The 27030-nt window shown below is 37.8% G+C and overlaps 1 protein-coding gene across 3 annotated transcripts in view; it reads left to right on the top strand.

Moving 5' to 3' along the window:
* Positions 1-27030, top strand: part of NME7 (NME/NM23 family member 7) — a 263043-nt gene that overhangs the window by 64328 nt on the left and 171685 nt on the right. For all 3 annotated transcript variants that reach the window (XM_060033650.2, XM_060033658.2, XM_060033644.2), the window contains one exon: positions 16006-16114. In XM_060033650.2, coding sequence (XP_059889633.1) covers positions 16006-16114 — 109 coding nt within the window. The remainder of the gene's footprint in view (positions 1-16005; positions 16115-27030) is intronic.

Below are 27030 nucleotides of genomic sequence, written 5' to 3'. Positions count from 1 at the left end.
AGCCGTGCAAGAGTGTTCCCTTTTCTCCACAACCTCTCCAGCATTTATTGTTTCTAGATTTTTTGACGATGGCTATTCTGACTGGTGTGAGTTGATATCTCATTGTAGTTTTGATCTGCATTTCTCTAATGATTAATGATGTTGAACATTCTTTCATGTGTTTGTTGGCAGTCTGTATATCTTCTTTGGAGAAATGTCTATTTAGGTCTTCTGCCCATTTTTGGATTGGGTTGTTTGTTTTTTTGATATTGAGCTGCATGAGGTGCTTGTAAATTTTGGAGATTAATCCTTTGTCAGTTGATTCATTTGCAAATATTTGCTCCCATTCTGAGGGTTGTCTTTTCATCTTATTTATGGTTTCTCTAGGAGGTGGGTCAAAAAGGATCTTGCTGTGATTTATGTCATAGAGTGTTCTGCCTATGTTTTCCTCTAAGAGTTTGATAGTTTCTGGCCTTACATATAGGACTTTAATCCATTTTGAGCTTATTTTTGTGTATGGTGTTAGGGAGTGATCTAATCTCATACTTTTACATGTACCTGTCCAGTTTTCCCAGCACCACTTATTGAAGAGGCTGTCCTTTCTCCACTGTACATTCCTGCCTCCTTTATCAAAGATAAGGTGACCATATGTGTGTGGGTTTATCTCTGGGCTTTCTATCCTGTTCCATTGATCTGTCTTTCTGTTTTTATGCCACTACCATACCGTCTTGATTACTGTAGGTTTGTAGTATAGTCTGAAGTCAGGGAGCCTGATTCCTCCAGCTCCGTTTTTCATTCTCAAGATTGCTTTGGCTATCCGGGGTCTTTTGTGTTTCCATACAAATTGTGAAATTCTTTGTTCTAGTTCTGTGAAAAATGCCAGTGGTAGTTTGATAGAGATTGCATTGAATCTGTAGATTGCTTTGGGTAGTATAGTCATTTTCACAATGTTGATTCTTCCAATCCAAAAACATGGTATATCTCTCCATCTATTTGTATCATCTTTAATTTCTTTCATCAGTGTCTTATAATTTTATGCATACAGGTCTTTTGTCTCCTTATGTAGGTTTATTCCTAGATATTTTATTCTTTTTGTTGCAATGGTAAATGGGAGTGTTTTCTTGAGTTCACTTTCAGATTTTTCATCATTAGTGTATAGGAATGCCAGAGATTTCTGTGCATTAATTTTGTATCCTGCTACTTTACCAAATTCATTGATTAGCTCTAGTAGTTTTCTGGTAGCATCTTTAGGATTCTCTATGTATAGTATCATGTCATCTGCAAACAGTGACAGCTTTACTTCTTTTTTTCCGATTTGGATTCCTTTTATTTCCTTTTCTTCTCTGATTGCTGTGGCTAAAACTTCCAAAACTATGTTGAATAAGAGTGGTGAGAGTGGGCAACCTTGTCTTGTTCCTGATCTTAGTGGAAATGCTTTCAGTTTTTCACCATTGAGGATGATGTTGGCTATGGGCTTGTCATATATGGCCTTTATTATGTTGAGGAAGGTTCCCTCTATGCCTACTTTCTGGAGAGTTTTTATCATAAATGGGTGTTGAATTTTGTCGAAAGCTTTCTCTGCATCTACTGAGATGACCATATGGTTTTTCCCCTTCAATTTGTTAATAATGGTGTATCACATTGATTGATTTGTGTATATTGAAGAATCCTTGCATTCCTGGAATAAACCCCAATTGATCATGGTGTATGATCCTTTTAATGTGCTGTTGGATTATGTTTGCTAGTATTTTGGGGAGAATTTTTGCATCTATGTTCATCAGTGATACTGGCCTGTAGTTTTATTTGTTTGTGACATCCTTGTCTGTTTTTGTATCAGGGTGATGGTGGCCTCATAGAATGAGTTTGGGAGTGTTCCTCCCTCTGCTATATTTCGGAAGAGTTTGAGAAGGTTAGGTGTTAGCTCTTCTCTAAATGTTTGAAAGAATTCGCCTGTGAAGCCATCTGGTCCTGGGCTTTTGTTTGTTGGAAGATTTTTAATCACAGTTTCAATTTCAGTGCTTGTGATTGGTCTGTTCATATTTTCTGTTTCTTCCTGATTCAGTCTTGGCACGTTGTGCATTTCTAAGAAGTTGTCCATTTCTTCCAGGTTGTCCATTTTATTGGCATAGATTTGCTTGTAGTAATCTCTCATGATCTTTTGTATTTCTGCAGTGTCAGTTATTACTTCTCCTTTTTCATTTCTAATTTTATTGATTTGAGTCTTCTCCCTTTTTTTCTTGATGGGTCTGGCTAATGGTTTATCAATTTTGTTTATCTTCTCAAAGAACCAGCTTTTAGTTTTATTGATCTTTGCTATCATTTCCTTCATTTTCATTTATTTCTGATCTGATCTTTGTGATTTCTTTCCTTCTTCTAACTTTGGGGGTTTTTTGTTCTTGTTTCTCTATTGCTTTAGGTGCAAGGTTAGGTTGTATATTCGAGATGTTTAATGTTTCTTAAGGTAGGATTGTATTGCTATAAACTTCCCTCTTAGAACTGCTTTTGCTGCATCCCATAGGTTTTGGGTTGTCGTGTCTCCATTGTCATTTGTTTCTAGGTATTTTTTGATTTCCTCTTTGATTTCTTCAGTGATCACTTAGTTATTAAGTAGTGTATTGTTTAGCCTCCATGTGTTTGTATTTTTTGCAGAAGTTTTCCTGTAATTGATATCTAGTCTCATAGCATTTTGGTCGGAAAAGGTACTTGATACAATTTCAATTTTATTAAATCTACCTAGGCTTGATTTGTGACCCAAGATATGATCTATCCTGGAGAATTTTCCATGAGCACTAGAGAAAAATGTGTATTCTGTTGTTTTTGGATGGAATGTCCTATAAGTATCAATTAAGTCCATGTTGTTTAATGTATCATTTAAAGCTTGTGTTTCCTTATTTATTTTCATTTTGGATGATCTTTCCATTGGTGAAAGTGGGGTGTTAATGTCCCCTACTATGAATGTGTTACTGTTGATTTCCCCTTTTATGTCTGTTAGTATTTGCCTTATGTATTGAGGTGCTCCTATGTTGGGTGCATAAATATTTACAATTGTTATATCTTCTTCTTGGATCGATCCCTTGATCATTATGTAGTGTCCTTCTTTGTCTCTTCTAATAGTCTGTGTTTTAAAGTCTATTTTGTCTGATATGAGAATTGCTACTCCAGCTTTCTTTTGGTTTTCATTCACATGGAATATCTTTTTCCATCCCCTCACTTTCAGTCTGTATGTGTCTCTAGGTCTGAAGTGGGTCTCATGTAGACAGCATATATATGGGTCTTGTTTTTGTATCCATTCAGCCAGTCTGTGTCTTTTGGTGGGAACATTTAATCCATTTACATTTAAGGTAATTATCGATATGTATGTTCCTATTCCCACTTTAATTGTTTTGGGTTTTTTATTATAGATCTTTTCCTTCTCTTGTGTTTCTTGCCTAGAGAAGATTCTTTAGCATTTGTTGTAAAACTGGTTTGGTGGTGCTGTACTCTTTCAGCTTTTGTTTGTCTGTAAAGGTTTTAATTTCTCCATCAAATCTGAATGAGATCCTTGCTGGGTAGAGTAATCTTGGTTGTACGTTTTCCCCTTTCATCACTTTAAATATGTCCTGGCAGTCCCTTCTGGCTTGCAGAGTTTCTGCTGAAAGATCAGCTTTTAACCTTATGCACATTCCCTTGTATGTTATTTGTTGCTTTTCCCTTGCTGCTTTTAATATTTTTTCTTTGTATTTAATTTTTGATAGTTTGGTTAGTATGTGTCTTGGCAAGTTTCTCCTTGGATTTATCCTGTCTGGGACTCTCTGTGCTTCCTGGACTTGATTGATGGCTTCCTTTCCCATTTTAGGGACGTTTTTTACTATAATCTCTTCAAATATTTTCTCAGACCCTTTCTGTTTTTCTTCTTCTTCTGGGACCCCTATAATTTTAATGTTGGTGTATTTAATGTTGTCTCAGAGGTCTCTGAGACTGTCCTCAATTCATTTCATTCTTTTTTCTTTATTCTGCTCTGCAGTAGGTATTTCCACTACTTTATCTTCCAGGTTACTTATCCGTTCTTCTGCCTCAGTTATTCTGCTATTGATCCCTTCTAGAGTATTTTTAATTTCATTTATTGTTTTCTTCATCGTTGCTTGTTTCATCTTCAGTTGTTTCAGTTCCTTGTTAAATGTTTCTTGCATTTTGTCTATTCTATTTCCAAGATTTTGGATCATCTTCACTATCATTATTCTGAATTCTTTTTCAGGTAGACTGCCTATTTCCTCTTCATTTGTTAGGTCTGGTGGGTTTTTATCTTGCTCCTTCATCTGCTATGTGTTTTTCTGTCTTCTCATTTTGCTTATCTTACTGTGTTTGGGGTCTCCTGTTTGCAGGCTGCATGTTCGTAGTTCCCGTTGTTTTTGGTGTCTGTCCCCAGTGGCTAAGGTTGGTTCAGTGGGTTGTGCAGGCTTCCTGGTGGAGGGGTCTAGTGCCTGTGTTCTGGTGGATGAGGCTGGATCTTGCCTTTCTGCTGGGCAGGTCCACGTCTGGTGATGTGTTATGGGGTGTCTGTGGACTTACTGTGATTTTAGGCAGCCTCTCTGCTAATGGGTGGGGTTGTGTTCCTGTCTTGCTAGTTGTTTGGCATAGGGTGTCCAGCACTGTAGTTTGCTGGTCGTTGAGTGAAGCTGGGTGTTGGTGTTGAGATGGAGGTCTCTGGGACATTTTCACCACTTGATATTACATGGAGCTGGGAGGTCTCTTGTGGACCAGTGTCTTGAAGTTGGCTCTCCCACCTCAGAGGCACAGCACTGACTCCTGGCTGCAGCACCAAGAGCCTTTCATCCACATGGCTCAGAATAAAAGGGAGAAAAAGTAGAAAGAAAGAAAGAGGATAAAGGAAAATAAAATAACATAAGGTAAAATAAAATAAAGTTATTAAAATAAAACAATAATTATTAAGAAAAAATTTTTTTAAAAAGTAAGAAAAAAAAATACGGACGGATTGAACCCTAGGACAAATGGTGGAAGCAAAGCTATACAGACAAAATCTCACACAGAAGCATACACATACACCCTCACAGAAAGAGGAAAAGGGGAAAAAATCATAAATCTTGCTCTCAAAGTCCACCTCCTCAATTTGTGATGATTCGTTTTCTATTCAGGTATTCCACAGATGCAGGGTACATCAAGTTGATTGTGGAGATTTAATCTGCTGCTTCTGAGTCTGCTGGGAGAGATTTCCTTTTCTCTTCTTTGTTCGCACAGCTCCCGGGTTCAGCTTTGGATTTGGACCTGCCTCTGCGTGTAGGTCACCGGAGGGCATCTGCTTAGGACGGGGTTAAAGGAGCCGCTGATTCGGGGACTCTGGTTCAGTCAGGCCGGGGGGAGGGAGGGGTATGGAGTGCGGGGCGAGCCTGCGGTGGCAGAGGCCAGCATGACGTTGCACCAGCCTGAGGTCCCACGTGCGTTCTCCCGGGGAAGTTGTCCCTGGATCCCAGGACCCTGGCAGTGGCTGGCTGCACAGGCTCCCCGTAAGGGAGGTGGGGATAGTGACCTGTGCTCGCACACAGGCTTCTTGGTGGCGGCAGCAGCAGCCTTAGCGTCTCATGCCCGTCTCTGGAGTCCGCGCTTTTAGCCGTGGCTCGTGTCTGTCTCTGGAGCTTCTTTAAGCGGCGCCCTTAATCCCCTCTCCTCCTGCACCAGGAAACAAAGAGGGAAGAAAAAGTCTCTTGCCTCTTCGGCAGGTGCAGACTTTTTCCGGGACTCCCTCCCGGCTAGCCGTGGTGCAGTAACCCCTTCAGGCTGTGTTCACGCCAGCAGTCCTCTTCCTGCGCTCCAACTGAAGCCGAGCCTCAGCTCCCAGCCCCGCCCACCCCGGCGGGTGAGCAGACAAGCCTCTCGGGCTGGTGAGTGCTGGTTGGCACCGATCCTTTGTGCGGAAATCTCTCCGCTTTGCCCTCTGCACCCCTGTTGCTGCGCTGTCCTCCGCGGCTCTGAAGCTGCCCCCCTCTGCCACCCGCAGTCTCTGCCCGCTAAGGGGCTTCTAGTGTGTGGACACATTTCCTCCTTCACGGCTCCCTCCCACTGGTGCAGGTCCCGTCCCGATTCTTTTGTCTCTGTTTATTCTTTTTTCTTTTGCCCTACCCAGGTACATGGGGGAGTTTCTTGCCTTTTGGGAGGTCTGAGGTCTTCTACCAGCGTTCAGTAGGTGTGTTGTAGGAGTTGTTCCACGTGTAGATGTATTTCTGATGTATCTGTGGGGAGGAAAGTGATCTCTGCGTCTTACTCTTCTGCCATTTTCCCCCTCCGGCCCTTATGTCTTATTAACTGGCATTTTTTCCCTTCACCTATCCTTTGGTAGTGTTGGTGTTGTACAGGCTTTGTTCCCTTGTCTACTACTATTATTGCTCTCAGTCTCCTGGTCTGTAATATGAGGTAATAGTTGTAAGTACATCATAGTGATCTTCTAAGGATTAAGTGAAATTATTTAAGTGCTTGGCATAGTGCCTGGAATATGGTATTTAATAGATGTTATATATTGATATTATTGTTTCATTTTCATGGTGCTTCCCAAATCTATATGTTATACTGCATATATCAATATATAAAAATCATTAGTATTCTTGATATATGTGAAATAACCAATTAGAAAATAAAATTTTAAAAGATTCCCATTTTTTTCTACTTTTTATTGGAGTATAGTTGCTGTAAAATGTTGTGTTCGTTTCTACTGTAAAGCAAAGTGAATCAGCTATATGTATATATATATCCCCTATGTTTTGGATTTCCTTCCCACTTAGGTCACCACAGAGCATTGAGTAGAGTTCCCTGTGCTATACTAGGTTCTCATTAATTATCTATTTTATACAGAGTTAAAAGATTTCCATTCAATGGTGAAAAACTATATGACACCTAAGATGAACCTAACAAAAGATGTGGGAGATCTTTTTCAAGAAAACTATAAATTTTATTTTAGGCAGTAAGAAAAGAAATAAATGAACATATATACATGTTCATGTATGGGAAGATTCAGTATCGTAAAGATGTCAATTCTTTCCAAGTTGATCTATAAGTTCAGTGCAATTCCAGTCAAAATCCTAGCAAAGTTTTTCATTGAAACTTAAAAAAATAAACTCAAGTGAAAGAACCAAAACAGGTCCTGAACCAAGATGGTGGAGTAGGACGTGCTCTCACTCCATCTTGTGAGAACACCAGAATCACAACTAGCTGCTGGACAATCATTGAGAACTGGAACTCACCAAAAAAGATACCCCACATCCAAAGACAAAGGAGAAGCCACAGTGAGACAGTAGGAGAGGCGCAATCACAGTAAAATCAAATCCAATAACTGCTGCGTGGGTGACTCACAGACTAGAGAACACTTATACCACAGAAGTCCACCCACTGGAGTGAAGGTTCTGAGCCCCATGTCAGGCTTCCCAACCTGGGGCTCTGGCAATGGGAGGAGGAATTCCTAGAGAATCAGACTTTGAAGGTTAGTGGGATTTGATGGCAGGACTTTGACAGGACTGGGGGAAACAGAGACTCCACTCTTGGAGGGCATACACACAGTAGTGAGCACGTTGGGACCCAGGGGAAGGAGCAGTGACCCCAGGGGAGACTGAACCAGACCTACCTGCTAGTGTTGGAGGGTCTCCTGCAGAGGCAGGGGGTGGTGGTTTTGTGGCTCACCATGGGGACAAGGACACTGGCAGCAGAAGTTCTGAGAAGTACTCCTTGGCATGAGCCCTCCCAGAGTCTGCCATTACCCCCACCGAAGAGCCCAGGTAGGCTCCAGTGTTGGGTTGCCTCAGGCCGAACAACCGACAGGGAGGGAACCCAGCCCCACCCATCAGCAGTTAAGTGGATTAAAGTTTTACTGAGCTCTGCCCACCAGAGAAACAGTCAGCTTTACCCACCACCAGTCCCTCCCATCAGGAAACTTGCACAAGCCTGGTATATCTCTCCATTTGTTGATATCATCTTTGATTTCTTTCATGAGTGTCTTATAGTTTTCTGCATAAAGGTCTTTTGTCTCCTTAGGTAGGTTTATTCCTAGGTATTTTATTCTTTTTGTTGCAATGGTAAACGGGAGTGTTTCCTTAATTTCTCTTTTAGATTTTTAGATTTTTTCATCATCAGTGTATAGGAATTCAAGACATTTCTGTGCATTAATTTTGTGTCCTGCTACTTTACCAAATTCATTGATTAGCTCTAGCAGTTTTCTGGTGGCATCTTTAGGATTCTCTGTGTATAGTATCATGTCATCTGCAAACAGTGACAGCTTTACTTCTTCTTTTCCAATTTAGATTACTTTTACTTATTTTTCTTCTCTGATTGCTGTGACTAAAACTTCCAAAACTATGTGGAATAATAGTGGTGAGAGTGGGCAACCTTGTCTTGTTCCTGATCTTAGTGGAAATGCTTTCAGTTTTTCACAATTGAGAACAATGTTGGCTGTGTGTTTGTTATCTATGGCCTTTATTATGTTGAGGTAGGTTCCCTCTATGCCTCCTTTCTGGAGGGCTTTTATCATAAATGGGTGTTGAATTTTGTTGGAAGCTTTATCTGCATCTCTTGAGATGATATTTTTTTTCTCCTTCAATTTGTTAGTATGATTTATCACATCGATTGATTTGCGTATACTGAAGAACCCTTGCATCCTGGTATAAACCCCAGTTGATCATGGTGCATGATCCTTTTAATGTGCTGTTGGATTCTGTTTGCTAGTGTTTTGGGGAGGATTTTTGCATCTATGTTCATCAGTGATATTGGCCTGTCGTTTTCTTTGTTTGAGACATTTTGTCTGGTTTTGGTATCAGGGAGATGGTGGCCTCGTAGAGTGAGTTTGGGAGTGTTCCTCCCTCTGCTATATTTTGCAAGTGTTTGAGAAGAATAGGTTTTAGTTCTCTAAATGTTTGATAGAATTCGCCTGTGAAGCCATCTGGTCCTGGGCTTTAGTTTGTTGGAAGATTTTTAATCACAGTCTCAATTTCAGTGCTCGTGATTGTTTTGTTTATATTTTCTATTTCTTTCTGGGTCAGTCTCAGAAGGTTGTGCTTTTCTAAGAATTCTATTTCTTCCAGGTTTTCCATTTTATTGGCATAGATTTGCTTGTAGTAATCTCTCATGATCCTTTGTATTTCTGCAGTGTCAGTTGTTACTTCTCCTTTTTCATTTCTAATTCTATTGATTTGTTTCTTCTCCCTTTTTTTCTTGATGAGTCTGGCTAATGGTTTATCAATTCTGTTTATCTTCTCAAAGAACCAGCTTTTAGTTTTATTGATCTTTGCTATTGTTTCCTTCATTTCTTTTTCATTTATTTCTGATGTGACCTTTATGATTTATTTCCTTCTGTTGTCTTTGGGTTTTTTTGTTCTTCTTTCTCTAATTGCTTTAGGTGTAAAGTGAGGTTGTTTATTTGAGATGTTTCTTGTTTCTTGAGGTAGGATTATATTGTTATAAACTTCCGTCTTAGAACTGCATTTGCTGCATCCCATAGGTTTTGGGTCATTGTGTTTTCATTGTCATTTGTTTCTAGGTTTTTTTTTTTTTTTTTTTTTTTTTTTGTGGTACACGAGCCTCTCACCTTTGTGGCCTCTCCCGTTGCGGAGCGCAGGCTCAGCAGCCATGGCTCACGGGCCTAGCCACTCTGCGGCATGTGGGATCTTCCCGGACCGGGGCACGAACCCGTGTCCCCTGCGTCGGCAGGTGGACTCTCAACCACTGCACCACCAGGGAAGCCCTCTAGGTATTTTTTGATTTCCTCTTTGATTTCTTCAGTGATCTCTTGGTTATTAAGTAGTGTGTTGTTTAACTTCCATGTGTTTGTATTTTTTACAGATGTTTTCCTGTAATTGATATCTAGTCTCATAGCATTGTGATCAGAAAAGATACTTGATACAATTTGAATTTTCTTAAATTTACCAAGGCTTGATTTGTGACCCAAGATGTGATCTATCCTGGAGAATGTTCCGTGAGCACTTGAGAAGAAAGTGTATTCTGTTGTTTTTGGATGAAATGTCCTATCAGTATCAATTAAGTCCATCTTGTTTAATGTGTCATTTAATGCTTGTGTTTCCATATTTATTTTCATTTTGGATGATCTGTCCATTGGTGAAAATGGGGTGTTAAAGTCCCCTAGTATGATTGTGTTACTGTCGATTTCCCCTTTTATGGCTGTCAGTATTTGCCTTACGTATTGAGGTGCTCCTATGTTGGGCGCATAAATATTTACAATTGTTATATCTTCTTCTTGGATTGATCCCTTGATCATTATGTAGTTTGCTTCTTTTTCTCTTGTAATAGTCTTACTCTTCATTTTAAAGTGTATTTTGTCTGATATGAGAATTGCTACTCCAGCTTTCTTTTGATTTCCATTTCCATGGAATATCTTTTTCCATCCCCTCCCTTTCAGTCTGTATGTGTCCCTAGGTCTGAAGTGGGTCTCTTGTAGACAACATATATATGGGTCTTGTTTTTGTACCCAGTCAGCCAGTCTTTGTCTTTCGGGAGCATTTAGTCCATTTACATTTAAGGTAGTTATTGATATGTATATTCCTATTACCATTTTCTTAATTGTTTTGGTAATATTCCTATTACCATTTTCTTAATTGTTTTGGTAATATGTATATTCCTATTACCATTAAGAAAATTACCATTTTCTTAAATGTATATTCCTATTACCATTTTCTTAATTGTTTCTTAATTTTCTTAATTACCATTTTCTTAATTATTACCATTTTCTTAATTGTTTCCTATTACCATTTTCTTAATTGTTTTGGGTTTGTTATTGTAGGTCTTTTCCTTCTCTTGTGTTTCCTGCCTAGGGAAGTTCCTTTAGCATTTGTTGTAAAGCTGGTTTGTTGGTGCTGAATTCTCTTAGCTTTTGCTTGTCTCTAAAGGTTTTTATTTCGCCGTCAAATCTGGATGAGATCCTTGCTGGGTAGAGCAATCTTGGTTGTAGGTTTTTCCATTTCATCACTTTAAATATGTCCTGCCCCTCCAATCTGGCTTGCAGAGTTTCTGCTGAAAGATCAGCTGTTAACCTTATGGAGATTCCCTTGTATGTTATTTGTTGTTTTTCCCTTGCTGCTGTTAATATTTTTTCTTTGTACTTAATTTTTGATAGTTTGATTAATATGTGTCTTGGCGTGTTTATCCTTGAATTAATCCTGTTGGGACTCTCTGCGCTTCCTGAACTTGATTAACCATTTCCTTTCCCGTATTAGGGAAGTTTTCAACTGTAATCTCTTCAAATATTTTCCCAGTCCCTTTCTTTTTCTCTTCTTCTTCTGGGCCTCCTATAATTCGAGTGTTGGTGCGTTTAATGTTGTCCCAGAGGTCTCTAAGACTGTGCTCAATTCTTTTCATTCTTTTTTCTTTATTCTGCTCTGTGGCAGTTATTTCCCATATTTTATCTTCTAGGTCACTTATCCGTTCCTCTGCCTCAGTTATTCTGCTATTGCTTCCTTCTACAGAATTTTTCATTTCATTTATTGTGTTGTTCATCATTGTTTGTTTGCTCTTTAGTTCTTCTAGGTCCTTGTTAAACGTTTATTGTATTTTCCCCATTCTATTTCCAAGTTTTGGATCATCTTTTTTTATCATTAGTCTGAATTCTTTTTCTGGTAGACTGCCTATTTCCTATTTGTTTGGTCTGCTGGGTTTTTACTTTGCTCCTTCATCTGCTGTGTGTTTCTGTGTCTTCTCATTTTGCTTATCTTACTATGTTTGGGGGTCTCCTTTTCTCAGGCTGCAGGTTTGTAGTTCTTGTTGTTTTGGGTGTCTTTCCCCATTGGCTAGGGTTAGTTTAGTGGGTTGTGTAGGTTTCCTGGTGGAGGGGACTAGTGCCTGTGTTCCGGTGTATGAGGCTGGATTTTGTCTCTCTAGTAGGCAGGACCACATCCGGTGGTGTGTTTTCGGGTGTTTGTGACCTTATTATGATTTTAGCCAGCCTCTCTGCTAATGGGTTGTGTTCTCTGTTGTGTTCCTGTCTTGCTAGTTGTTTGGCATAGGGTATCCAGCCCTGTAGCTTGCTGGTCGTTGAGTGGTGCTGGGTCTTAGCGTTGAGATGGAGGTCTCTGGGAGAGCTTTTGCCATTTGATATTATGTGGAGCCGGCAGGTCTCTGGTGGATCAATGTCCTGAACTTGGCTTTCCCACCTCAGAGGCACAGGCCTGACACCTGGCTGGAGCATTAAGACCCTGTCAGCCACATGGCTCAGAAGAAAAGGGAGAAAAACAGAAAGAAAGAAAGAAAAATAATAATAAAATAAAAGTTATTAAAATAAGAAATAATTATGAAAAATAAAAATAATTAGTAAGAATTTAAAAAATTAAGTAATTTAAATAGAAAGCAAAAAGGGCTTCCCTGGTGGCGCAGTGGTTGAGAGTCCGTCTGCCGATGCAGGGGACATGGGTTCGTGCCCCGAGCTGGGAAGATCCCACTTGCTGCGGAGCGCCTGGGCCTGTGAACCATGGCTGCTGAGCCTGCGTGTCCGGGGCCTGTGCTCCGCAACGGGAGAGGCCACAGCAGTGAGAGGCCTGCGTACCGCAAAGAAAAAAAAAAAGAAAGCAAAAAAAAAAAAAGAAAGAGCAGAGCACCCAAAGCAAAAAAGAGATCCACCAATGATAACAAGCACTAAAAACTATACTAAAAAAAAAGGACAGACAGAACCCTAGGACAAATGGTAAATGCAAAACTATACAGACATAATCACACAAAGAAGCATATACATGTACAGTCACAAAAAGAGAAAAAGGAAAAATGTATATATATCTATATATTAAAAAAAAACACAGGAAGAGAGCAACCAAATCAATAAACAAATCTACCAATGGTAATAAACTGTAAATACTAAACTAAGATAAGCAGAAAATCAGAAACAAATTAGATGCAGAAAGCAAACCCCATGTTCCACATGTAGATGTATTTCTAATGTATTTGTGGGTAGGACGGTGATCTCCACGTCTTACTCCTCTGCCATCTTGAAGGTCTCCCCTCTAGCATAGCTTTTTACGTCTGAAAGAAAGGTGATAGAAAAAGTTCAGGACTTCGGAATCAGTATGACCTGGATTTGAATCATCACTTTGCCACTTGCCAACTTGCAAGGGCTTGTTTCTTAATCTTTCGGAGTGTCTGTGTCCATATAAATTCTACATATGTTAAATAAAATGTTTCTGAATTTCAGTCATTCCAAACTATTTATTGAGAAGCTACTGTGAAAAACGCAAAGTCCTGACTCATGGAGCTTATAGCTTTTCTGATGGGGGGCATGTCAGATAGTAAATAAATAGACCTATAACTCTGATGTCTATTAGTAATTGCTCTGAAGAAAATACAGCAGGGGAAGGATATAGAAAAAGACCAGGATTGTGTGTGGAGTAGAGGTGTTGAATGTTATTAAATATAGCATATAGAAAGTCCTTATAATATCTGGTTTGAGGAGCGATCAGAAGGAAGTGAGGGAGAAATCCAAGCAAATGTCTAGGGGAAAGAGTGTTCCAGCAAGTAAGGGAACAATACATGCAAAAACTCTGAGGTGAGAGCATATTTGCTATGTTCAAGGAACAGTGAGGAGGTGAGGCCAGTGATGCTGGGGCAGAGATGTGATTCATGGAAATAGCTGGAGATTAGGTCAGATATAGCCAGGGCCCAGGTCACATAAGGCCTTTTAGGATATCTAGGACTTTGAAATTCATTCTGAATGAGATAGGAGGCCGTAGAGGGTTCTGTGCAGAGGAGTGACATGATCTGTTTTTATTAGTTTCATTCTGACTGCTGTGTTAATAATAGACCAGGCAGGGTAGGGGTACTTGTGGGAAAAGTTGGACTGGGAGATCAGTTAGGAGGTTAGTGCAGGTATTAAAGGGAGAGATGGTGGTGGCATGTCACATGGACCAAAGTGACAGATGTGGAGGTAGGTGGTTGGATTCTCGTTATATTTTAAAGAATTTCCTGATAGATTGGACAGGTAGAGAGGAATCAAGAACCACTGTGTTCTTTGTTTTTGTTATTTATTTTTGGCTTGTGCAATTGAAGGGTAAGGAAAAGGGTGGGAGTGAACAGATTTATGTGAGACAGTGGAAATTCGAAGTCTGTTTTGGATGTTTTAAATATGAAATGTCTGTAAGTGGTAGATATGGATGTGGAGTTTAGGGAGGAGGTTGGGCTGGAGGTTAAAATGTAGGAGACATCAGGATACAGGTAGCATTTAAAGCCATGGGACTTGAGGGCCTCAACAAGAGAGTGACAATAGGTAGAATAGTGACAATAGATAGTACTAGACCCCTCTCTAGTACTTAGGGGTCTCCAAAGGGGAGAAAGTCATCAAAGGAGACTGAAAAGGAGCAGTGGGAAGAAAACCAGGTGATGAAAGCATTCCAGGACGTAGGGATCAATTGTGTCAAATGCTGTTGGGTCAGGTAAGGTGAGGTCTGAGAATTATCCAGGGTACTTGGCAACGTGGAGGTGATTAGAGATTTTCATGAATAGCCTTTGTGGAATGAAAGCCTAATTAGTTGTAAGTTTAAGAGGAAATGGAAGAGAAGAAGTAAAGACAGAATAAAGACATCTCTTTTGAGGAGTTTTGTTGCAAAGGAAGCAGAGAAAGGGGAACTGTAGACGGGACAGGCCCTTTCCAGTTTGCAACCCTCTACCCTGCCTTCTTGTCACACCAGGTTTACTTCATTCACTCATTGATTACCTACCAGGACCCTGTAGGTATCTGAGTTTTCACCTGTACCTTACACGTTCTCCGAGAACATGTAATCAAAGCATCTGGTACAGGACTACAAGCGGTAGTTGCTGTTACTGATCAAGAAGAGTAATAAGCAAAGGCAGCAATACGATAGAAAGATACTTGTCTAAGGAATGGAACATTTTAATTCTAAAGTGTCATTAACCCCAGAATCACTCAAGTATATACGCTACTACTTGAACCTTTCCTCATCTTCCCGAGATCGTTTTTTTTTTTTTTTTTAATGAACACCAGTGTGGTACACTAACACATCCTACGATCTTTCAATTTTTAAATTCAGTGAAAAGTGAGTATTTACTTTGAGCTATTTGTTTTAGACGCTAAAGGACCTACACGGCTATGCAAGTTAATTCTTTTCTTCAAATTTATAATTCATGGGGGGCAATTACCAAAATAACCACAACTTTGGAGGAGTACAGTGTACTGATTGGGGTGCATCAAAAGGGGCTCCTGGGGGAGATAATATTTAAAGTGACCCTTTACACGTTGGTATGGTTCTTTGGAACAGAGGGCTTTGTAGGGAATAGAAATAATACTAGTAAAAGCTTAGAAGCAGGAAAGCATATGTCTAAATAGTTTACTGATTAGTGTGGCCATCTTTGTGGCTAGTTCAAATTGCTGGGTGGTTATTTTAATGAACTATGTGCAAAGCAAATAGCACAGCCTGAATCTGGTTATAAAATAAGGTTCATGTGATTTGACTTTAGCACTATATGTAGTTAATTAGTTTTAACTGTAGCTCTGATTCTTGAATACTAATCTGTTTCTATAAAGATTTCTTAATTTTTAATTGAATTTTACATATTTTAATGAAAAGTTTAAAATTGGACCTGTGTCTCATAAACTGATGCTTTGGGTAAAATAAGAACTTTGTATTGATTACTTCCAATATTCAAAATATGTTAAGACATTCTCAGCTTTAATCCTGAGACAGAATGATACATATTGTCATTGCTTTAATACTTCTTTATATGTTCTTTTAAGACTTAAAACAAGGTTCAGTTAGTCTTTGTAAAAAGCATTTTTAGAAAATTTGAAGAAAAGAATTTATGTTGTGAAACTTTAAAAGTAATTGCATAGTTCTCCTCTCACGTAAATATTCTAGGAGTTTGAGAAGAGATTGTAATGGAGCAGGACCCTCTGGGGCCTTCCTGAGGCAGACACTTCCCCCATATCCTCTGCCTTAGCTCCTCTCTGAAGTACCTGGATAATAGTGTTCTGTGCACATTTCCTGAGTTGTTTTACAGATTTGTAACAAGATTACATGTGCCAAAGTCATTTCTTTCTGTCTTTAGGAAATGGAGTTATTTTTTCCTTCGAGTGGAGTTTGTGGGCCAGCAAACACTGCTAAATTTACCAGCTGTACTACTTGTTGCATTGTTAAGCCCCATGCCATCAGCGAAGGTAAGTGCTGTGTTGAATACAATATAGCCAATACATTTTGCTAATAGGAGCTTATTTTGTTAATGTTTGTTTTTTCTTGATATATTTTATATATAGAAATTAAAGTATAATTTTAATATTTTCATTCATTTTTTTTGAAGGCACATGAATAAAGGTGACATAATATGAGGGCAAAATCTATCTGAATCTGTATCTTTCTGTTTGTATCTGAGCATTTCTAAAAGGTGTTCCTTGGGTTGCTGATTATGGTCATGCTTACTGGTCTTGTTACTGGTCCTGTTACTGGTCTTGATTCCTTGACTTACTCTGCCTCCTGTCCTCCCAACCACATGACTGTGATTCACTTAATTCACTTAAACAGCACTCCTAATCTAGAACAATATCTACCATATCTGCAGTATGCCCTTTCTGAGAAAGCTATAGAAACTTCTTTTGGTTCTCTGTATCTGAAACAAAGTTCTTTGACTGGTGTGTGTGTGTGTGTGTGTGTGTGTGTGTGTGTGAGAGAGAGAGAGAGAGAGAGAGAGAGAGAGAGAGTTTGTACATTTTTTCTTCATTTTCCTTCATCTGTTTGTTTTAGTCTGCTCAATGTATTTTTGTCAGCCATCCCAAATCCTTTTGGAAATGAGATGGGGTATAATTTAAAAGATCATCCTTAAAAAACTAGAATATGCTAAATAATAGATGAATGAATGGATTTTTAAAAATTTCGTTTTCTAAATATTATATGGGTTTAAATAATTTTTAGTCTTTAAAGATTAAAACTATATTTCATATACCCATATTTGACATGTAACAGTAGAGGCATATGAGTTAAAGTATAAGAAATTTTTGTTAAATCTAATCAGATGGCAGAATACTTTATTTAAACTTTGACATTTCAGGGCATTTTTTCCTTGTTTCTTTTTAAACCTCAATTTTAGGGATGCTTTAAAACCATTCTGAAATGTGTAGTTAACCCAATTCAGCTTAAACTGTGGTTACAATTAAATATAGTTTGAAGTTTCATGTTGAATTTATTATTAGCTTTACTTGGCCCCCTTTCAATTGCTGGTTTATGTTTCTTTTTCTATAATGATCTGATTTCCTGGTATATTTAATTTCACCTGTGGTCTAGAAGAAGAGATTTTTTAAAAAGGAGTTATGAAGAGAGCAGCTGAAATGGAACAGGGAGTGTTACCTTCTGTTGATTGTCCACTCCCCCAAAGAAGACCTGAATGGCTTGTTGATTAAGCAAGACTGAGTTTACTGCCTACTACAGTAAGGAGATCACACCTGGATGGAGTCTTAGTGGACTTCACAATGGAGAGGTCACGGGCAGATATTGTAGAATTTCAGGTGTGACCTTGAGATATGTAAGGTAGGTCTGTCAATGCGGTGATATGATTGAAATGGGGCAACATTTATGATATAATAGTTTAGAGTTAGTAGAAACAGTGAGGCAAGGATTTTAACCAAGTCTTAAAAGTATTTTGTTTGATGAGTGAGTTATTTGCCCAGTTGAGGGAATATTGTGAACTGTTTGAATAGACTATTGTTGAGATAAATGGACTTTTGGGAGGTTCCTGAAGTGAACAATGAAGTTATTTAATGATTTACAGCTTTATCTTTGTGGGTAATAATTTCTTGGCACAAATGATAATGTCATGTGGATGTAGGCGGCCTTAATTCTTAGTCCTTTAGTTAATTTACATGGATGCGGTGATTCACTTCTGACTTCTAAGAGAGCTAGAAAAAAAGAGCTTAGTTTGTGGAATAGATGGTGGAAGAAAATAATAGGATATACTAGGATATTTGCAGTCTTTTTACATATGTAGATTGAAATATATTTTGTCATTTGGGGACTCAGGTTTTAAAAGGGAAGAAAAACAAGGTGAATTTTTCTGTTTTTTTTCGAACTTAAAAATTATGCAATGTGTTTGTTTTTGATGTCCTTAGTATTATTTATATGTAGTTAGTTTAATTCCATTGATGAAATGAATTATTTTTCCTCTGAAATCAGGCTGTGTAGGTTTGTATTCTGGCTCCGCTACTTACTAGCCATGAGGATATTGGATAAATTACTTAACCTCTTTGTACCATGTTTCCTCATCTATAAGATGAGAATAATAGTATACCTTCTTCACAAGGTAATTGTAAGGTTCAAATGCACTTAATGTAATGATTAGATAACTAAATGATTAAATGTAGAGATTAATGTCCTAAGCAGTGCCCAGCACTTACTTAAGTGCTACATAAGTGTTAGACATTATTACTATTATGATTACTGCTCTATTACTACTACCACTACTACTACCAATATCATTATCTGTTAATTTTTAACTAAAGGTGAATGACTCCTTAGAAACAAAGCAATAGTTTAAAATACTACAAAATCCGTCATCCACAGAGAGAAAGAAAATCCCTATTAGTGTGTAAGGAACAAAATATTTTATTTTTCTTAAAGTCTGGGTCTAACTTAAGCCCATGAAATGGGATCATTGCTTCCATCTAGTCGATTCAGCAGCTATCAGCAATTACCTATTCTGATCATCCATTACAGTTGGCACTGGGCAGGAGGTGGTAGCCAAATCTGGGAGAGCTGCTTTTGCGCTTGTAATGGCCAAAAAAATTAGCCTTTTGAAGTATTAGAACCCTGAAGTTTTGTTGGAAATTTTCCTTTCTTATAACAGATTTCTGCATTAAACGATTTTACTGCATTGTATGATTTTAGTTTCCTCCTCAGTACAATGAGTCACGATGGTTTAAAAAGTTTCCTCTCAGCCTTTAAACCCAGATATTCTATTATTCTGTGGAACTGTATTGAAAATTCTTATAAAAGAAAGTTATATTCTGTATCTCAATGTTGTGTTTTGGCTGTAACATTTCTATTTTCACGGAGGCTATTTCAAAGCAATTTTAGATGTTTAAAAGATATATAGAGACAGTTTGGAGGTTGTCTGTTTACATTTAACTAAATAGGAAGCAAATTACTTATTAGAATGTTAGCCAGTTTGTAAATTTAATGCCAGAATGGTCTCTGATACACTAACTGAAACAGGACTAGATCTTCAGCAAGATCATATTTATCAAGTTCCTCACTTTTAAAAATTGAGCTATTCTTACTCAGAACCTCTTTCAGAGTGTTAATTTCCACGCTGAATGGTAGTTTTGATGCTAGGTAGACCAAGAGCCCTAGAAGAGACAGTCCACCCTGTGGAACCCCCCTGAATTTGGGCGGATTGAATTGGTTAAGTTCCCAGCTTTTTTGTATTGGATTTCCTTCAAGTAATTCAGCTTCTGGGATACTATGGAAGAGCCGTGACATTTTTTGGTGTAGAGAGATTGGATTTACATATGATTTGACTTACATGTAGAATCTAAAAAACAAATAAACAAAAGAGAAACAGACTCATAGATTCAGAGAACAAACTGGTGGTTACCAGAGGGGAGGGGCATAGGGGTATGGGCAAAATAGGTGAAGGGGATTAAAAGGTACAAATTTATAGCTATAAAATAAATAAGTCAGGAGGTTGTAATGTACATGTAGGGAATATAGTCAGTAATACTGTAACAGCTTTGTATGGTGTCGGATGATAACTGGTTTTATTGTGGTGATTATTTCATAAGGTCGAATTGCTGTACACCTGAAACTAATATAGATTGTATGTTAATTATAAATAAAGAGATTGGATTTAACATTGTAAATCTAACTCAATTTCAGTAAAAATTCTTGGAGTGGCCCAGTTTTGCTTAGAATGTCAGTTTTGGAGTTTTGTGATTGTTTTATTCTATCTGAAGGAGTTGAAGCTAATTTATAACAGATGCACCAAGTACATTGAACTACATATAAGACCCTGATTTTTTATGGAACTTGGCATGCATTTTGAAATGCAGAATTATAGGCAGTAAAAATATCTAATGAATTTGCAAGTTGTGGGAACTTTAAATGAAATCACTAATTTATTGACTTAAAAGGAATCTCAAGAGTTCTGTTAGTTCTACAAAAGAATCCCAATCTTCAGGAAGGATTACATTTAATGGTCCTAACGAAGTAGTTGCGCATTACGCTACTGAAAAAATTTTTTAGAAATAATGAAAGTTTACCTGTTAATATGTTCCAATGTCCAATAACCCTTAGAGGAAAATGAGAGTCCCTGGGATTGTCAGTTTTAATGACTTGACTGAGGGCAGAGTGGAAGAAGGTCTCAAATCTTGTTAATGAGACTGTTGGAAAGTACTTTTCTTAAGTATAGAACAACAATAAAAAATTTTATTACTAATTGCAGTTCTTATTTATGGAGTGATAAGTACTTTACATGAATTATTTAATTCTTAAAACTGTAAAGGTAGGTACTGTTTGAAACATATGCCACAGAGGAGGAAACCTAGGCAGTGAGATGTTAAGTAACTTGCTCAAAGTCACACAGCTCTTAAGTGGTGCGGTTGAGATTTGCACCAAGTTTGTCTTCGTTTATACCATTCTTCATTCATACATTATCACTTAGACCCTATAAATCCCCATCATCAAATTTGATTATTAACCCCATTTTACAGATGTGGAATCTAAGAATTAGAAGGGATAGGTAACATCTTGAAATCCAGGGCTGTTTGATTCTACAGCTGGAATTATTTGTGCCATTCCATGAATACTGAGGTCAATTGATTGTGGAAAGATGTTCTTGATAAGTATGAAGGGTGATTTTAATACTTTAAAAAATCTTAACATACTTATGGTTTAAGATGGGACCTGGAGAAATGACTGCTGTTCTGGACAAGGTAATGGCAGTTAAGAGATGAATAACAAATTATTGAGAATTGTAAATTTAGAATACTTCCTTAGAACTTTTCCAGTTAAATGGGAATAATGCTTTTTATATTTTTAAAGATGTTTAATTTGACTAAAACAGTTCTTGTTTCTTTTATCCTATTTTTATATTTCAAGAATCTCCTTTTCCTAGGTGCAATTTATTTCCATTTGTTTCAGGTTACTCTGTCCCTTGCTCCTGCACTCCAGCACTGCTGCCTGCCTTTCAGTTCTCTAATACCCCTTGTTCCTTCTCTCCTGAGGGCCTTTTTACATGCTCTTCCCTTTGCCTGGGATGTGCATCCCCTCCTCCTTCCCCCAGCCCCCAAAATGTAATTTTTCTCAGAAAAACCCCAAATGACATGTTCTCTTGGCATGCTGTGCTTTTCTTTTATAGCCCTTAGTACGCTTTGCTATTATATATTGTATAATTAGTATGTATGTGCGTATATATATATATATATGTACATATATATTTATAGCTACAATGCATAATATATATTAATTTTTGAGTGATCATTGTCTTTTTCCTCTACTAGATTACAAACTGATTACAGGAACAGTATTTGTTTCATTGTCATACTTTAAAAAATATTTTGTACTCTTCATAATTTTTCTTTTAGCCCATGTGTTATTTAGGAGTCTTTAGTGTCTGAACATTGTCAGAGAATATGGTCTCTATGATGGATATTTCTTTGAAATTTGTTGATGTCCTTTGTGACTTAACTCATGGCTCATTAAAAAAAAATTCCTGTGTGTTTGAAAGGAAGGATATTGTTGCATCGTTCTCCCTTTACATGTAAATAGCTATTGATTCAAACCTGTTGTCCAGACTGAATTTTTTTTTTTTGTCTGTTTGGATAATCAGCTTCTGAAAAAAACTTTGTTAAATTCTTCCACATTAAAATTATCTATTATTATGAATTTGTCATTTCTCCCTTTAATTTGGACTGCTTTTGCTTTGTATGTCCTGAGGCTTTGTTGTGTGTGATTATCTTTTTGCTCCTTACACTTTAGTTCCAGTAATTGTTTTTTGTTGTTTACCTTAAAGGGAGGCATGTCTTTTCCCAATTTTTTTAAGCCTTTTGCTTATAATATATATCTTATAATCACTATGACTGAATTTTGTTTCATTCCTATTTAAGGAATTTTGCTTTTTCAATCCAATCTAGTAGTCTTAGAATAGTTGAATTTAACCCATTGCCATTTATTGTGATAACTGATTTGGATTTCTTCATCTTTCTTAAAGTTTTTTTTTCATTATTTTCCCCTGCTCTTAAACCCCCACCCCTTTCCACCTTCTGTTGGATGGACAAATTTTTCTTTATTGCCCTCTTTCTCTTTTGTTTATCTGCTAGTTTGAAAGTCCTAGATCAGGGGATCAGCAGACTATAGCCATTGGGCTAAGTCGGGTCATCTGCCTGGTTTCATAAATAAAGTTTTACTGGAACACAGCCATACTCATTTATGTATTATCTATGGCTGCTTTTATTGCTACAGTAGTAGGGTTGAGTAGTTGTGACAGATACAGTAAAACTTCAAAAGACTAAAACCTAAAGTCTGACCCTTTACAGAAAAAGTTTCCTGACCTCTGTTATAGAGTGTATATTTTTAAATTGGTTCTGCCTAAATTTTAGCATATGTACTTAACTCTAAATTTTATTAATAAAATTTAAACTTGTGCACTCTGTCCAAATTTTTCCAAAGGCGAAGACTTTAGAATGCTTTAAGCAGCCACTGAAATCTTCTTTTCCCATCTTGCAAGTTATTGGTATGAGAATGTCCTTCTTTTTTAACTTTAAATAACTTTATTGATGTATAATTTACGTAACATAAAATGCACACATTCTAATTGTACATTTCTGGCACTGTAATACAGTGTCTAAAACTCTTAGAGTTAAGAAGTCCTTCTTAATGGATAAACTTGGTCCTGGTTGATGTCTCCTTGCAGACATTTAGAGGATGAGTAGTTTTGATTGTTTGAATGTTACTGTGTGAAAGCAGGAGGATTGAATAGATTTATTCCAGGCTTAATTGTGTGCCTTTATGATTATAGTTGTTTTTTTTTTTTTTAATCAATGACAAAGCAATGAGAAATCACTGTGTCGTTTATTGTTGGAAGACAGGGCTTGCTCTTCACACCTGACTGGAATAAAGAAACATCTGTTGCTAGGCAGCCAAAGCACTAGCACCTAGCAACTGTGATGTGTGCATCAGGAATCGTAGGCTCTCTTCAGAGCCTAGTGAAGTGTAGTACAAGCAAAAGATCTATCTATACTCAAATGTCTGAATTAGAAGAAATAAGAATATAGATAAAGAATGGCAGAGAGTTCAGTGAAAATCCTACAGTACCTGGCAAGGATGATCATAGGATATAATGTTTGGAATGACTGTTATAATTCTATGGCTTGACACTAACTATGTGGCCTTGAAGACATTTCTTGATCTCCTAAAGCTTCATTTTTTTGATCTGCAAAATGGAGGTGACAGAACCTATGTCATAAATAAGTTAATACATGTGATGCACTTGGAATAATTTGCATAGTAAGTATGCAATAAAGTGTTAGCTATTAACAGTAGCAGTTTTAGAGATTATATCACATGACACATTTTTAAAAAACCTGAAGTAGTTGTGTCTTAGTTATCTATTGCTTTATAACAACCATCACCAAACTTAGTTCCTTAAAAATGGTTTCTCACAATTCTGTGTATTACCTGGGCTCAGTTGGGAATTCTCCTGTGGTATACCTGGGGTCACTTGGGTGGCTTCATTCAGCTGGGAGCTGTGCTGGAACTGAAATGTACAAGATAGTTTCTCATCCTTCGGAGACTTTTTCCACATGGCATCTCACCATTCAGTAGTCTATCCTAAGCTTCTTTATGGCATGGTTGCTGGCTTCCAAAAGGAGCATTCCAAGACAATCTTCATTGTGCAAGTGCTAATCAAGCCTCTGCTTGCATCATGCCTTAATGTCCCAATGGCTAAGTCTAGTCATGTGGCCAAATCATTATGAGAGGAATTACACAAAGGCATGAATACCAGGGATCATGATTCACTGGGGACCGCCAATGTAGCAGTTTCCCTCAAGTGGTATAAAGCATCCTAAGACCTTAACACGGTAGGAATGTGGTACTCAAACCCAAATCAGTGGTGGTGTGTAATTGTATGCTAGACGGTGCTTCTCAAACTTTAGTGTGCACCAGAACCACTTGGGGGACTTTTAAAATGCATATGTCTGGGCCCTAACTTCAGAACTTAGTTTAATAAGTCTGGACTAGAGCCCAGAAATAAGCATTTAAATAGTCTCCCCAGGTTGTCCTGATGAACACCTAATGTCCAGTTTGAGAACCATTTATTAGAAATTTTGTGGACAGGGAACACCCTGCATTTCCTCTGGTGATCTGCCTTTATCAGAGGCTGGCCTTAGGAAATTTTATACCAAGTGGAAGATTCCTAGCTTGTTCTCTGTGGCACGTTAATAGCAACCATGGGGAAGGTTAAGGAAGAGTCACCTTTTGGGTTTCAATTATTCGTATGACTCTACAGGGGTAGTTCCCTGTGCTACATTTCAGGTTGGTGAGAATTTCTTGGAGTGATGGAAAATTTGGGTATCCAGGGCACTCTGCTTTACCAAAGTAGCATCTCAAATACTTGTTTATTTCTATTTAAGAGCTGTTTAACAAAAATAACAGAAAAGTTTATCTGTGGCTAGGCAGTCCTTAGATTGACATTTCTCTCTAGTGAGATTAGAATGAAACCCATTTTCATTGAAAGAGCGCTAGAAGAAGTGTAACATTAAGGAAGGTGACTTCTAAGATCTCTCAGAAGTCTTAGTGTAGTTGTAAACTTTAGGACTATAAATGCAACAAACTTAATAAATATCATTTACAAAATTAATTTAAATTTCTTTTATAGTTATTCCATTTTTTGTATTTTGAATCATAAAGTTCATGTTTTGCTAAGTATTTTAGAAAGAAATTTATATAATTAACTTTCAAATCATATTTTATTATACATTTGGAGCATTTATACTTCTAAGTTACTGCACTAAGACTTGTGGGACATCCTGTATGTATATTACTTGAGGGATGATGTTTATTGGCAGGAGAATTATTTTATTTGAAAATAAGTTGGAAACTTCATTTTCCCATTCCTTTTTTCCAACTTTTTTGTATATTAGGATTCAGGAGTCACCTTTCAGGGAATGATGTTATTGAAGCAACTTGACACATTTGCCTTTGAGATATTGATCTGTTGACCTGTTAGATTCTAGATATGCACAGAGTCTTTGGGGAGGAACAGGATCAATTCAAGGTTAAATGCAGAACTTGGAAGACAAAATACCACTCCCCTTGCTTATTTTTCACATATATGACTGTTAGAGGGCCATGTCATTGTAGATGTCATAACTAATGCTGAGCATAGCTAGAAATGGTCTAGACTTGAGGAAAACCTGTCTCAAAGAGTTTGCAAAGACAGTGTGTTCCCATTCTTCTGCCTTGGAGGAATCTCTGGTACTGGTTTATGTATCTCCTCCTAACTCCTCCTCTGCAAAAATGCCCATGTAATTGCACAACGACAGAAGGAAGACAGGACTTGCTTCCACTAGGCTGTGGTTCTGCTCTTCCAGCTGATTCCTTCCTCCAGCCCAGGAGCTGGACCCATCTCTGTGGAGCTGGGGTCCAGGGATTCAGGCCACATCGTGTTACTTCATCAGGAAATATTTTAAAAATGAAAAGCCACATGATCTCGTGTGGTAAGACTTTGAAAGATGATTCATGTTACATGATGGATTATAAATGCTGAAATTCTGACAATATGATTACAGTTGATTCTCATGAGGAAGAAAAAAGGCACATATCTAATGAAAAGATGGCACCTTACAAAGGTGGAAAGCTTGGGTTTGCAAATGACATGTTAAAAGACGGGAGCAGTAGATACTTATGAAAAAATGCTGAAGGCACATGATCACTGTAATTACTTTTTGAGTTGTTTAATAAGTGGTACCCTGCTTTTCTACATATTCGCACATCTTTCCTACTCTAGAAAGTCTGTGGTTCAAAGGTCTTGCTTGTTTTGGTGGTTAGTTCATTTGTAACCTATTACCACCTTACATTGACTATACCTCTGTGTACGGTGGCTTGTGTGTGCCAAGTGGGAAGTTATTTCTCCACAGCCATTTTCATGGTGGTCATCATGGAATAGCTTAGTTATCAAAGGACTGGTTTGCAATGTCTCTTCAGGATAATCTTAAGGATGTTTTTTCATTATTGAAGTACAGTTGACTTACAGTGTTGTGTTAGTTTCTGGTGTACAGCAAAGTGGTTCAGTTTTATATATAAAATTAAGGATTTTAGTTTAAACAGATTGGAGAGAGCTCAGATATGCTTGAAGTGTATCTTGAGATTTTTGGTATTGATTTATGCCCAGATTCTCTACTCTTTATTTTTATTCTTTAGAGTATCCTGGATTTGAGGGCAGGCAAACTTTAAGCCAAATCTTACTTACGCATTAGGCTGAGTCAGAAGATGAAATTTCCAGGGGCTTCCCTGGTGGCACAGTGGTTGAGAGTCTGCCTGCCGATGCGGGGGACACGGGTTCGTGCCCCGGTCTGGGAAGATCCCGCATGCTGCAGAGGGGCTGGGCCCGTGAGCCATGGCCACTGGGCCTGTGCGTTTGGAGCCTGTGCTCCCCAACGGGAGAGGCCACAACAGTGAGAGGCCCGCATACAGCAAAAAAAAAAAAAAAAAAAAAAAAAGAAGAAGATGAAATTTCCAGTATGAGTTTTATGGTGTTTGGCTTTGTATGATGATAGTTTTCATTTAACCTGACTATTAGTTAATGTGATTCAAAACACATGCCTTAAATTCTTAACAACTATAGCGTGAGGATAAATTGGGTAATATATATAAAACCAATTTGAGATCTTTAGGAAAAGTCATCACTCTAAGATCTTACATTGATATGTAATTAAAGTTGAATGTTTTCTTTAGGAACTGTGTTCTTTAGGCATTGAAAATACCAGAATGCTCCTTTTAAGGAATAGACATCAAAGAGATACAGAGGTGGGTCATGCTGAGTTTTAGCCGGGAATTTGTCTTAGTAACGTTTATTGGAATTTCTCTTGTA

The sequence above is a fragment of the Delphinus delphis genome, chromosome 1 (assembly GCF_949987515.2).
Source record: "Delphinus delphis chromosome 1, mDelDel1.2, whole genome shotgun sequence".
NCBI lineage: Eukaryota > Metazoa > Chordata > Mammalia > Artiodactyla > Delphinidae > Delphinus > Delphinus delphis.
Note: the sequence above shows the minus strand (reverse complement) of the source record. Positions and strands in the feature narration are given on the sequence as shown.